The 15,317-nt window shown below is 40.1% G+C and overlaps 1 protein-coding gene across 2 annotated transcripts in view; it reads right to left on the bottom strand.

Moving 5' to 3' along the window:
• Positions 1 to 13,807, bottom strand: part of LOC126427173 (uncharacterized) — a 161,515-nt gene extending 147,708 nt beyond the window's left edge. For both annotated transcript variants that reach the window (XM_050089400.1, XM_050089399.1), the window contains exons 1-2: positions 13,716 to 13,807; positions 11,713 to 11,802 (exon numbers count right to left, since the gene is read on the bottom strand). In XM_050089400.1, the coding sequence (XP_049945357.1) occupies positions 11,713 to 11,784 (72 nt within the window). In that variant the 5' untranslated portion in view covers positions 11,785 to 11,802; positions 13,716 to 13,807. The remainder of the gene's footprint in view (positions 1 to 11,712; positions 11,803 to 13,715) is intronic.
• Between the last annotated feature and the right edge of the window lie 1,510 nt (positions 13,808 to 15,317).

The raw sequence follows: 15,317 nt of genomic DNA on the forward strand, positions 1-15,317 counted from the left end.
GAGGTTACCATGAAAAAAAGATTGAATACTCAACGAAAGGATAATGTTCTACGAGTCGGGGCGTGGAATGTCAGAAGCTTGAACGTGGTAGGGAAACTAGAAAATCTGAAAAGGGAAATGCAAAGGCTCAATCTAGATATAGTAGGGGTCAGTGAAGCGAAGTGGAAGGAAGACAAGGATTTCTGGTCAGATGAGTATCGGGTAATATCAACAGCAGCAGAAAATGGTATAACAGGTGTAGAATTCGTTATGAATAGGAAGGTAGGGCAGAGGGTGTGTTACTGCGAACAATTCAGTGACCGGGCTGCTCTAATCAGAATCGACAGCAGACCAACACTGACAACGATAGTTCAGGTATACATGCCGACGTCACAAGCTGAAGATGAACAGATAGAGAAAGTGTATGAGGATATTGAAAGGGCAATGCAGTATGTAAAGGGGGACGAAAATCTAATAGTCATGGGCGACTGGAATGCAGTTGTTGGGGAAGGAGTAGAAGAAAAGGTTACAGGAGAATATGGGCTTGGACAAGGAATGAAAGAGGAGAAAGACTAATTGAGTTCTGTAACACGTTTCTGCTAGTAATAGTGAATACCCTGTTCAAGAATCACAAGAGGAGGAGGTATACTTGGAAAAAGCCGGGAGATACGGGAAGATTTCAATTAGATTACATCATGGTCAGACAGAGATTCCGAAATCAGATACTGGATTGTAAGGCGTACCCAGGAGCAGATATAGACTCAGATCACAATATAGTAGTGATGAAGAGTAGGCTGAAGTTCAAGACATTAGTCAGGAAGAATCAATACGCAAAGAAGTGGGATACGGAAGTACTAAGGAATGACGAGATACGTTTGAAGTTCTCTAACGCTATAGATACAGCAATAAGAAATAGCGGAGTAGGCAGTACAGTTGAAGAGGAATGGACATCTCTAAAAAGGGCCATCACAGAAGTTGGGAAGGAAAACATAGGTACAAAGAAGGTAGCTGCAAAGAAACCATGGGTAACAGAAGAAATACTTCAGTTGATTGATGAAGGGAGGTAGTACAAACATGTTCCGGGAAAATCAGGAATACAGAAATACAAGTCGCTGAGGAATGAAATAAATAGAAAGTGCAGGGAAGCTAAGATGAAATGGCTCCAGGAAAAATGTGAAGACATCGAAAAAGATATGATTGTCGGAAGGAAAGACTCAGCGTACAGGAAAGTCAAAACAACCTTTGGTGACATTAAAAGCAATGGTGGTAACATTAAGAGTTCAACGGGAATTGCACTGTTAAATGCAGAGGAGAGAGCAGATAGGTGGAAAGAATACATTGAAAGCCTCTATGATGGTGAAGATTTGTCTGGTGTGATAGAAGAAGAAACAGGAGTCTATTTAGAAGAGATAGGGGATCCAGTATTAGAATCGGAATTTAAAAGAGCTTTGGAGGACTTAACGATCAAATAAGGCAGAAGGGATAGATAACATTCCATCAGAATTTATAAAATCATTGGGGGAAGTGACGACAAAATGACTATTCACATTAGTGTGTAGAATATAAGAGTCTGGCGATATACCATCTGACTTTCGGAAAAGCATCATCCACACAATTCCGAAGACGGCAAGAGCTGACAAGTGCGAGAATTATCGCACAATCAGCTTAACAGCTCATGCATCGAAGCTGCTTACAAGAATAATATACAGAAGAATGGAAAAGAAAATTGAGAATGCATTAGGCGACGATCAGTTTGGCTTTAGGAAAAGTAAAGGGACGAGAGAGGCAATTCTGACGTTACAGCTAATAATGGAAGCAAGGCTAAAGAAAAATCAAGACACTTTCATAGGATTTGACGACCTGGAAAAAGCATTCGACAATATAAAATGGTGCAAGCTGTTCGAGACTCTGAAAAAAGTAGGGGTAAGCTATAGGGAGAGACGGGTCATATACAATATGTACAACAGCCAAGAGGGAATAATAAGAGTGGATGATCAAGAACGAAGTGCTTGTATTAAGAAGGGTGTAAGACAAGGCTGTAGCCTTTCGCCCCTACTCTTCAATCTGTACATCGAGGAAGCAATGATGGAAATAAAAGAAAGGTTCAGGAGTGGAATTAAAATACAAGGTGAAAGGATATCAATGATACGATTCGCTGATGACATTGCTATCCTGAGTGAAAGTGAAGAAGAATTAAAATGATCTGCTGAACGGAATGAACAGTCTAATGGGTGCACAGTATGGTTTGATAAATCGGAGAAAGACGAAGGTAATGAGAAGTAGTAAAAATGAGAACAGCGAGAAACTTAACATCAGGATTGATGGTCACGAAGTCAATGAAGTTAAGGAATTCTGCTACCTAGGCAGTAAAATAACCAATGACGGACAGAGCAAGGAGGACATCAAAAGAACACTCGCTATGGCAAAAAAGGCATTTCTGGCCAAGAGAAGTCCACTAATATCAAATACCGGCCTTAATTTGAGGAAGAAATTTCTGAGGATGTACATCTGGAGTACAGCATTGTATGGTAGTGAAACATGGACTGTGGGAAAACCGGAACAGAAGAGAATCGAAGCATTTGAGATGTGGTGCTATAGACGAATGTTGAAAATCAGGTGGACTGATAAGGTAAGGAATGAGGAGGTTCTACGCAGAATCGGACAGGAAAGGAATATGTGGAAAACACTGATAAGGAGAAGGGACAGGATGATAGGACATCTGCCAAGACATGAGGGAATGACTTCCATGGTACTAGAGGGAGCTGCAGAGGAAGACAGAGATTGGAATACGTCAAGCAAATAATTGAGGACGTAGGCTGCAAGTGCTACTCTGAGATGAAGAGGTTAGCACAGGAAAGGAATTCGTGGCGGGCTGCATCAAACCAGTCAGTAGACTGATGACAAAAAAAAAATGTTTCTTCATCCATAGCCAGGTGCTGTAACACAAGCGGACGGATGTCAATATTCCTGTATGTCAACCAGCGCTGGCAGCACGCCTTATTGTGTGGTGACCTTACCCCGTACATGTGCTGAGCCATGTCTGGTGGTGCGTCTTGTAGTCAGTTGCATTTGTGGGGAAAGAGGAGACTCATCCCACGTCTGCATAGAGTTTATGTATAACCCCGGCACAGCTTGTCGCATTGAAAGAGGGGATAGCCCTGCTTCACACCTGCACCAAGTGCTTTATTATTTTTACTCCCTTCTGACGCATCACTTTTTGTTGCATCTTTTCTTCTTAGTTACTGCCGTGGCGCGCACATTCATGCAAATACAATGGGCGGCTACCGCTGCAGAATAAGCCGCACCTGCAACATAGATATGGCTCGTTCCGCCAGGCAGCACTAGAGGCGGTTCCCACCAAACATGAAAGCAGCGGCGGAATACGGACGCGTGCGACCCCTTTTACCGACACGGATGGTAATACAATGACATCACCATCCGCCAATAGGGTATTGCCAACAGACGCCAATCCTCATGACAGAATCCGCGGAGGAAGACTAGAGCTGCCAGATTAAATAGCTGGCAGGAAAGCAAACACCCATCTTTCGACCCCCTGCGGACCGCCGCCAGGAGGAAACATCGTCGCAGCCGGATCGACCAGGTGCCCGTCTTCAATACGCTAGTCTTCGACCCGGAAGCGGCGCCTGTCTAACTCCTCAGCATCCATGGGAGAGCATCAAGAAAGCACTACCAAGGAACATTAAATCAGTTCAGTTATAAAAGTCAATTTTATTAAGGTTGTATATTCGTGTTTTGATACAAAATTTTTTGGCAGGAGAAAAACCTTTTTATTTTCGAAAGGAGGTTATCTGTTGTAAAATTAAGTGGTGTCCTGGCTACACCTAATAAAGCAAATTTCATTACCACGTGGGTGTTGATCAGTGTAAATAACAGTTACACATCTGTTGTTCTTGAAACGGTCAGGGACCTTTTGTTTCATTCTGCTTTCCCATTTTGTTCCTGTTTCATTCTTCTTTCATAACCACAGATTATTTCTAGGATTTTGGTCCACTCACTAAAGTCAAAATTGTTTCACTGTATTTCTTCTGGGAGTCCCATCTCAAAATCTGTGTAGCTTTGTACCATCATTCCTACACAGGTGCACCTGGCAACTATGTCTTCTGTTACCTTCCTTGTACTGAAAGTGAGCTGCTCTACTGTTCAACAAATCCCATTAGCCTCCTCTAAACTTAGCTAAAAGTGTGACAATATGGATTGAACATTTTGGATAAAACTTGGCATTCTTGACAGTCTTGATACCCTATGACTGTAGTTCCATTACATATGCTACACAGCTGTGAAACTGTCTTTTTAGCACATTCCTCTATGATTTTTTCAATCTTGTTGTTATTCTTGGTGATTTCACACTTCATAGTTTACACTTTGTTATAGAGCCCATCATATTTCATGTGTTTCCACTACAGTGTTCTCAATTTTGGCAAACACATTTTATTTCTTACCTATGTATGTGTTCACCTGGAGATCCCTCCCTGTATATCCAACTGTTTCAATCTGATTTTGTAGCCTCCACCAAATTCAGAAATTCTTTCCTGGCTGTTTGTCCCAAATTTATTTGTCTTTGCTGCACATTGTTCTGGCCTATCGACTACTGACAATTTCCATATTCTCTCCTATCTGCTTTTCATAAATTCTCTAAGTTCTTCCTTCTCCTTTAGCCACTGTACCTTTCAATCCTCCTCTTCTTATCTGATGAGCTTGCCATTCTTCCTTCTCCCTTAGCCACTGTCCCATCTGATCTTCAGTCTTATCTGATCAACCTGCAATTCCTCCTCCTTCTAGGTTCTTCCATCCCTCACCTTATTAAACGCTTTAATGTTTTAATTTTATTTTATGGTTTCACTTTGATACTAGACACTTTCAGCTTTTTATGATCTTTACACAACCCTGAGGAAAGTTTAGTACTGTATGTAACAATATCTTCCTCTCCAATTTCACAGCTGTCCAACAAGCCCAAATCAGATTGGTCATTTGTTTCATTTGCCACCATTCTTGTCATTTATTTTTCCCATTATACGCTTAACAATCACGTTAAAACTTCATTAATAACTAATGTGTTTCCAACACCATTACTTCAAATCTTCAGAGAATACTTCAATCAAAAATGAAAATATTACTCATGAAAATTCTACGGCAACAATGCTGGGCAAAATTACAACGGTGGTTCTTGTTAAGTGATGGGGCATAGCGTACATGTTCTGCAATCCTCAAAATCGCTCCATGGTGTTTTGTGACTCCTGTAATTATTGAATGTATAAATATATTTCAGTTTATCATGACACAGTTCCTTGAATGCTTCAGTCATGTGGTTCACTACACTGGCCCCTACTGGTTCAACAATGTGCACTCCCCTACCTACTGCCAGTATATAATGTTAAAATCTTCACTGTCACTTAATTTTAACACAGCAACTTCAGTTTGTCCTCTCCCGCATTTTTCTTCACCCAAGATCACCCTGTCACTTTTACCATTTATAGGGAATCCATGCAGGGGATCAGGTACTGAAGTGTCATGAATTATGTCACTATTACCACTTTTCTAAAACAACAGTAACATTAAAACCTTTCATTTCACTGAACACTTCTTTCTGATAAATTATTAAAAAAACAAATATACATCCTACCTTGGCACACCATTTAATACTATTCCAACATGAATCCCTTTTCATGGGACAAGAACATTTCTAACAGAAAGAAAAGAGTGCCGAGGCTAAAGGTTACACCAGTCCTATGCTACCAATCAGAACTATGGATTATACATGTTGGTCTCAAAAGAAGACAAAATCCTGGAAGTGTATTATTTGTGTAGGAGCATTAGCATATCAAGACTGAAAAAACAGTTACATTGAATAAGTGCTGAAATGAGAACAAATGAAACAGCGATAGCACAGAAAGAAAAATCATTAAACTGGTATGGTCATTTGTTGAAAATGCTACATAATTGGTGGCCAAAGAATAGATTTTGACTGGAAACTACCTTACTGACAGAAACACAGTAGACCACTTAAGTTTTGGAACGACAGTATCAATGAAACTATAAGGCGGCATGGAATATGCAAGGAGGATGTATTGGAGAGAGATGCTTGGCAGAAGATAGGAAGAATACGACAAAATGTTGTTATTAATTGATCTTTGTATTAACTGACTGCATATAATAATACAAATATACTAATGCAAATAATGATAACAATGATATTATACAAAAATCATCATAACAAAACCATTTGCCTTCAATAATGGGAACTGCCATACTCTGATCTGCAAGATCATCATGACCACCTTCCTAAAAGCCGGTATGTCCACCTTTTGCACAGAAAGGTGGCAACACATTGTGGCGTGGAAGCAATGGGGCCTTGGCAGGTCACTGAAAGGAGTAGGTCACATAATTCCCATAAATTCTGAGGGGGTGTGTGTGGGGGAGAGGGCGGGGCAATGAGCTTTGATGCCACGTTCTATGACATCCCAGATGTGTTCAATCAGGTGCAGATCTTGCGAGATGGGGAGCCAGTACATCAATTGGAAATCACCACTGTGTTGCTCGAACCACTATTACACTCCCAACATTGTAACACAGTGCATCTCATTGAAAAATGCCACTGCCATCAGGACATATGGATCCTTGTGGAAGAGTGTATGTGGTCTGCAATCAGTTTACAATATGCCTTGGCTGACAATGCCTTGCACGAGCTCCACTTGTCTCCGCCCCACAGTCCAGGTGTCAAGGAGCTGCTCCCCTGGAATGTGATGGATATCCACACACTCACTGGCTTGATGAGGAAGTTATCGGCATGCATCAGACCATGCAATGCTCTGGCACTGTGTCAACCTCCAGTGCTCATGGTCACATGGCTATTTCAGTCAGTTGTCGATGTGGCATTAACACTGGCACAAGCACAGGTCATTGGTTGCACAGACCCATCGTTATAAGTGTTTGGTTTATTCTGTTCAAACATGCTTGTATTCTGCCCAACATTGAAGACTGATGTTAGTTCCACCTCAGTTCACCACCTGTCCTGCCCAGCCATCGATGCCCAACATCTGTCATGAGGGGTGGCTGCCCAACACCACAATGTCTGGATTTGTTTGACCTTAGTTTCACCACGTGTTGAAGACACTCACCACAGCACTCCTCAAACACTCAACAAGTTGTACAGTTTCTGAAATGCTCATGCCGAGTGTCCGGGCAATCACAATTTGCCCTAGGTCAAACTCAGATACATTGCGCACCTTCTCCAGTCTACACATGGACAGCATGCTCACTGATACTACACGGACAGTGTCTGTGTCTGACTAGCAGTCATTCCTCACCAGGGGACACTGCTATTGACTGGACAGGTTTATATCAACTGTATGTCACTGGTCAGTGAATATGCATGATCAGTGAATACACATTCAGTATTATGACTTCCAAATGTATGCTTCCCAAATCCAAGGGAATCATGCCACAATTTTGGAGGAGATGGTCAAAGGCATCTGTATATTACAATGGTATACTGGGAAGTAATGCCTCCAAAATTTTTATTCTGTTCTCAATATCAGCTGTAAACCTCTGCTGTTAAGAGTGCTCCAAATTGCAGTGTGTAACGTACGCGCGTGTGTGTGTGTGTGTGTGTGTGTGTGTGTGTGTGTGTGTTTTGTAACCATGTCGGCACATGACAAAACCCTCAGGAAAGGGAGCACAAATTTAATACTACATCCACTCATGGAGCATCCACCCTCTTCTTCAGCATGACAGTGCCAGACCATACATGAGCCTTCCGGCACCTGCAAAAGTCTGACACCTTTGATTCATTATTATCGATCATCCTCCATACGGTCCCAGCTTGACCCCAATGAATTTTCATCTGGTTCCAAAACTCAAAGAACACCTTCAAGGACTTCACTTTCACAGAAACGAATTGCTGTGAGAGGAGGTGAGGCAGTAGTTCTGCGAACGAAGTCAAACATTGTACAGTAATTGTACCAACAAACTGGTATCTCACTGGGAGTAAGGTGTTTGTCACCAGGCTGACTATGTTGAGAAACAAATATATAAACACAAAGAATAAATATGTAGCATGTTAATGAATTTTGTTTAAATTGAAAATTTTTAATAATATTCATATACGAGGGGGGACCCAAAAGAAACCGGACTCCTAGGGCGCTGCCACTCATAGACGTAGTGCAGGGTTCTCACGCTAGATGTTGTTAGTAGAGACCTTCATGAAACAGCTGTGCAGGCAGCGTCAGCGTAGAGCTGAACGTGCAAGTGTGGTATTGTGTGTGTCTGACTGTTGGCAGGTTACCTCTGCGAAGTCGTTATGGCAACTTTAAAAGAACAAAGAGTGTGTGTGAAATTTTGTTTCCTGCTTTAAAAATCTGCAACAGACACACACCAAATGCTTCAGGAAGCTTTCCAGGAGGACGCTATGACCCGCACACAGGTTTTCCAGTGGTTTGGGTGCTTTAAACGTGGTGAGATGTGTGTTGAAGACCAAGCTCGTTATGGACGCCCTTCAACATCGCAAAATCAGGACAACATTGAAAAGGTCCGGCAAAAGATCAACAAGGATCGTCGCCAAACGATTGACCAAATTTCAGCAGAGACAGGAATCAGTTGGAGCTCGTGCCAGCGGATTTTGAGTGAGGACTTGCACATCAGACGTGTTGCTGCTAAATTTGTTCTGCGCATTCTCACACAGGAGCAAAAAACCATCCACATTAATGTGTGTCAGGACTGGAAAACAGAGATTGCACGTGATCCAAACTTCTTGAACAAAGTCATTACAGGGGATGAGAGTTGGTGTTTCATGTATGACCCAGAAACCAAGCAAGAGTCAAGCCAGTAGAGGACTCCCAACTCTTCCAGACCAAAAAAAGCAAGGCAAGTGGGGTCAAATGTGAAGACGTCTTTTTAAAAGTTTGTGGAATTGTGCATCGGGAATTCGTACCCCCTGGCTAGACTGTTAACCACCACTTTTACTTGGATGTTTTAAGGTGTCTGCAAGAGGATGTGAGGAAAAAACGCCCGGAACTTTGGCGATCAGGCGACTGGTTTCTGCATCACGACAAACCCCCTGCACACGGCCTTACGAGTGACACTATTTGGCATCTCAGAGGTGGTCTGTTATTCCCTACACTCCGTATTCGCTGGACCTAGCCCCGTGCGACTTTTTCCTATTTCCACGAATGAAAAAAAAACGCTAAAAGGGGAGCGTTATGACAAGGTGGAGGCAGTAAAAACAGCTTCACAAAGGGCACTGGACAATATCAAACTTGAAGAGTTTGAAACATGCTTCCAACAGTGGGAAAAGAGACTTGACAAGTGCATCGCATGTAATGGAGAGTATTTTGAAGGTGACTGAAGTAATTTTGTAAAAAGGTTTATCAATAAATTTTTTATGACAACAATCTGGTTTCTTTTGCCCCCCACCCCCCCTCGTAAAAATTCTGAGGCACTACTTTTTGGCATGTCCTCATTCCCAAAACATACACAACCAAAAATTATGTTTTAATTAGATTTGCAAGAAGGTGGCTTTCAATTCATATAATATCTCTAAAGGTCATAGGAAAGTTTAGTCCATCAGCTAACATGGCATGCAATGTAAGAAGACTTCATATAGGTGAAAGTTACATTCTGGGCACCCATTGCATTTTTTGGTAAACATGAGGCTGTACTACTGGTCAATTTGTTACCCCAAACTTTATTTGGTTTTCACATTTGTTGGCTTTGCCAGCTCACAACCACACTGTTGTCTTTCAATCTAACATAGCCCTTGAGCTGCACTACAGATCAGTCTGTCACCACAACCAAGGCTTCAAGTGCAGGGGATTCTAACACCAAATTTTAACCTTCATGTGGCCTTTCAATACCTTTGAGGTTCAGGTCCTAGGACAATGAGTACTCAATTGGTTTTTGTTGATTCCCGACCTTTAAAATATTCAGTTAATTTGGAAACACAACTCTTTTAAAATGCCAAATTGTAATATATAGTTTCTTTGCTAATACTTACTGGATAATTTTGACCTGCCAGTAGCATCTATCTGGACTAACCCCTGACATTATAAAAATGGTGGTCATGATCACCAGACTAGAAATCTAACAGGCCCAAAATATATGCCACCACAAGAATCGTAGTTATTCTGATGATATGCCATTTGTTGGCTCTGACAAGTCACGAACTGACACATTTTAAATTAACCTACATGTCAGGCTCTGCTACAGATCACTACATCACCACAACTACTAATTTTTATTCTCATTTGTTGATGTTCTCCAAATTTCGTTACAGGCCAGTTGGGTTGTATAGATACCCTTCTACCACAACAATTTTCATTCCACAAAAGGAACATAATTGCAAAATAAATAACCTGTAATGTGTTGTTGTGATACATATCATGCCATACGCCAAACCATCATTACAGCAAGGGTAAAGGCCAAAGCTTCAGCTATGTTGGTTCTAACCACCGTATTACTGTGTTTAATAAAATTTAGTATACTTACTTACATTCTTGTAATCACACCACAGAGATGGTTTAGGATTACTGTTATGATACAGCTGGTCAAATTAATCACAAGCTTTACACTCCATTTGTACAAACAACAATGAAGCACTCACATATAATCAAATGCAAATGCTGCATTAAAGCTATCCAACACTTCTGAAGTTGAGCCCAGTGTCCAAGGTGAATAACACTCATTTATATTCCAATACAAATGCTATCTTAATGCTGTCAAAATACTTCTGCAGTTGCACCTAAGATGGATGTCAGAGCAAACAGATTTTTTCAGTGCAGATAGGGTCAGGAACCTCAATGCTGCCTGGCAGATTAAAAGAACCACTGGCACCCGGTGAAATTGTTTACCTGCTGATAGTTGACAACCCTTCAAATTATTTGCACTGCATCAAATTTCAAGTGACATGTACATGTACGATTATTTACACCAGTAACAGTACCAACCTTGCAATTTTAAAAACAATATGTATAACAATGTGTAGTAAATGTAGGAATGTGTAACCTCATGGCTTCATCAAAACTTTGCTGCCAGCATACAAATTAATTCTGCAGATACATGCTGTGCAACAATTTATGTCTCTGAATGACATCTATCTGAAATTGAACTTAACTGCTGTCAGTCCTACTTACACTTTGTTTACATATTCAGAGTCCACATTTAATGCAAATATAACAATGAAACTTACTTCTCAGAGTAGTGACCACATAAATGTCTCGTGAATATTATTTACAAATTATTCATTTTGAATAATCAATGAAGAAATTATAATTCTTATTCAACTCTATGGTATGCTACAATTATGCACTAATGGCACGTTCACATTTTTAAATTTAGTGGCACTGCTAACATCCACTAATTCGTAGTTCTTCTTAAGGTGTACATTAAGATTGTCATTTAAAAGAAGTACATCAGAGCAGAATATAAACCAATTTATGGCAATGATCTTATCAGTATAATTGGGTGGTGCACTAAAAATTTTTCCCTGTTTATTGAACATTAACTTTTAACCTTGCCTCAATTCCATGTAATGTTTAACACAAGGCTCATTTCAACACACTGTGAAAAATCATGTTTAGCGCTGAAAAACTTTTTTTTTTTTTTTAGTAGACTGTATTACTCATGGTTCCAGCAGGATGACATGCATTGCATGTATTCACACACCATACTGCACAAAGAAATTAATGAAACATTGGTAAGAATTAGAAGTAAGCCACTTACCATGGAGCCTGACTTTGATGTTATGTCATCTGTTTCCTCTTTTTTCATCCACACAGGTGGCTTCTGGTCCATAGCTGCGATTCTATATGTCTGAAAAACAAGCAATCAGATAAAAACAGTTTTACTCAATTTCCTTTGTTACCATCACGTTCAACTCAAAGGCAGTAGTTTCACTTGCCTACTGAGTGCAGAAAATGGGTTTTTACAGAGGAAAAACGTTCAACAGTGGATGAGCAAAAGACTGTTCAGTGATATCAACTTGTTTACATTTCTCAGGTTATGAAGAGACATTACACTCAATCTTAAGATAACGTTCAATAGAAACTAAGTAGTATCAATTGTTGCTACTGCTTCTTTGTGATACTGGCTTGTGACATACTGTTCCACTGAGAGAATTATGGAAGATGTGTATTTTTTATGTGTACACTAACTTCAGCATGGTCATCAATTAAAGCAACCAATAAATTGTAGTGAAATTACTGAATAAAACCAAACATTTCATTCTACATTCTGTTTGCTGTATTGTTTAATTTCAGTCTGATACACAAACGATGTTCGCCAACCAGTGAATATGCAATTGGAGTAAGCAACAATACTCTGGAATCTTTACCTGCTCACTGAATAAAAACATATACACTGTACTATGTAACTTCTGATTCTTGATTACCATCAAGATTTAACATCGTTTAGTTTTCTGTTACGTAACTAATCAGTGAAACCATTTCCTACTAGCCATATCATGACAAATGCTCTGATGAGTTCTGATGATTTGTAATGCTTTTTGTTAAAGAAAATACACTTCAGTTAATTAACAACTCGTCCTGGCCAAATTTCCTGCCACTTCCTAATTAATGTCACGATATTCTTATACAAGAATGCATTAAAACCCACACACTATAACACACTGGTATTTACATGCGATTTACTACACTATAGAAGAAAACAAATTAGATAAATAATCAAAGCACACTGAAAACTAACAGAAAATGGGACACAACTAATTCCTTCTAAAGCATTTCCTTTCATGCGAACATACCCAAACCATGAAATCATGTAAGAGTTGGCACTTCTAAAATTGCTTAACGGTAGCTGCCATATCTATGCATCGGATCGCAGAAAACTATATTCACAAACATTATTGGCTCTGAGCATTATCGGCCTTAACTTCTATGGTCATCAGTCCCCTACAACTTTGAACTACTTAAACCTGACTAACCTAAGGACATCACACAACGCCCAGTCATCACGAGGCAGAGAAAATCCCTGACCCCGCCGGGAATCGAACCCGGGAACCCACACAAACATTATTAAGGCTAAGCAAGTCAACATAACCATGCTAACATGGTAAATGTGCGAACTTTGAGTCCGCCTTTTCCATCAGTCACGAAGTACACAAAATTGACATTCACTTTCTGTAGAAGTCACTGAGTGGACAAACAGCTTCAGTAACTTCTGACAACACGTCAAAACCTCAATGCTTCTTTTACGAAGATACACGAAGCGATTTCACCGGACAGGCGAAAACAGAAAGCACTGAACTAGACGCTTTACAATCTCGACCTAGCATTTTTCGTAATGGATGAACCATGTAGATACGATGTGCACAAAACTATTTGTTTAAGAACCATCTACCTTTCTTTCGCACTTCGAAAACTCATAAGCTCACTGAAAATAACCCACGTGTTTGGTTGTGACGAACATAACCTGAAAAAATTACATACAACATTCACACATCGTCCCAGACTGTCACCATGGGCACCACAGGTAATGTTAATGTTCGCCATTAAATACTGACTAAAATCCCACTCATGTGCGCCTATTGAAAAATGGAAAAAAATAGTGTCAGGAATAGTTACCAGTGTCCTCACAAGACATGGGCGACAAAACACGTCAAAATCAGCTGTTATCATAATAGAAAAGACGTGCCGCGTTAAATTAGTCCCCAAACTAATTTTCATCTTTCATCTATTCATGATTGTACTTTCTAAAGGCTTATTTATTACCTGGAAGATGTAACACACACATTTCCTCAAAACCACGAGACGGCGCCAGATTAAGATCAGTCAACAACATAGTGGTGGGCAGGAAATCGCGTTAGGAATCACAGTGATCGAGAAGTCACAGATATCACAATAACAACTTTACAGAATTTAACTGTGATTTCAGTCACAGTTAGAAGTCGCAAGTAGCATTTCACATCCAACGCCATGAGCCATCTGTTGGCCGAAGTTCGTACTGCTTTCTGCGATTTCAGTAACAAGTCGCGACTAAAAGTCGCAAGTAGCAACTAAAAAGCGCAGTTAAAATTCTTTTTCTAGTGCCATCTGTTGACCGACGTTCGTACTTCGTTATGAGAGCCTTGTGCCTCACGAGATCGATGTGCTGTGTGTGCATATAAATGTCATGCACTTTCAGCACCAGTTATGGTTGGTCAAACACAGCTGCGACTCTGAATGTATTAAATTAATAAGAAGCAACATTGCGTTTTTCTCCTGAAAATATCAAGTAACCTAAAAAAATGTGTTTGATTCTGCTTCCAATATGACAGTTTTGGTTAATACTCTACATACCTACAGGGCTTCTCCAATGTTAACATAGCAGAACTCAGACATCTGTGTAAGTGTAATGAATGAAAACAGTAGTATTGAGTCATATGAATGTCTCACTTTTGTTCCGACACAGTTCAATACTGGAGAAAAGTTTTACACCTGGTGTTCTACATGGCAACTGCAGATACAAGGACTTTTTGCCGACACTACAACCACCTACATAACTAAGCTTTTCCTGTGTTACTTTCAAATACTGCACTTAAACTATTTCTGATTTAACTGGAAGATATATACTTCTCACTTTCATATCAACAGCCCCAAAATGCATACTCTAGACCTCAGGATATTTTACAGGTGAGTGTCACACGAACATTGTGAGGTTAGGGGAGGGGGAGGGGGCGGTGTGTCACTCTCCAACAAGTGTTTACCAATATATAAATGGCGGAAAATGTGAGGGTATAGGACGGCTTAACATGTGGGAAACGAGAGTTTCATTATTCACTCACTGTAATTAACATTTATCATTCTTTTAAAATCGCATAACAACTTCAATAAAACACACTTTAATCACTCATTCTGCACACTTATTTCATAATTATGGCACTTTTAAACTGCAAATCGTCTAAGAGTTGTCCTAAATCACACTAAGCACAGTGTTCTGACATCTTGCAAGTACTTTGGTTCTGTTGTTCAGTGATGGGCTAAACTGCGATTTTCCGATATAAGTGATTTCTGTGAATGCTACTTTTCAGTACCTGTTATTCTTAACTGTGATGTGGACCGTCTTCAGTGTCATCAGATCATTCGCTTTCAGATGCATTACTGACATGATCTTTGAACTTGGAAAGTGACCCTTCGCCTGTTGAGCTATTTACTAATTCTTCCAACTCAGCGTCAGTCAATGATGTAATCGTCATGATGTCACAAATCAGATTGATCACAAGCGATAGAGAACACGAACTGTGCTGAAACAATGGATAATTCGAACAGTTCACAATTCGTAATGACAATTCAATTGTTATAAATGCAGCCCCTTGCAGACTTGTTGAATGTTGA

Source organism: Schistocerca serialis, chromosome 11 (assembly GCF_023864345.2).
Source record: "Schistocerca serialis cubense isolate TAMUIC-IGC-003099 chromosome 11, iqSchSeri2.2, whole genome shotgun sequence".
Classification (NCBI taxonomy): domain Eukaryota; kingdom Metazoa; phylum Arthropoda; class Insecta; order Orthoptera; family Acrididae; genus Schistocerca; species Schistocerca serialis.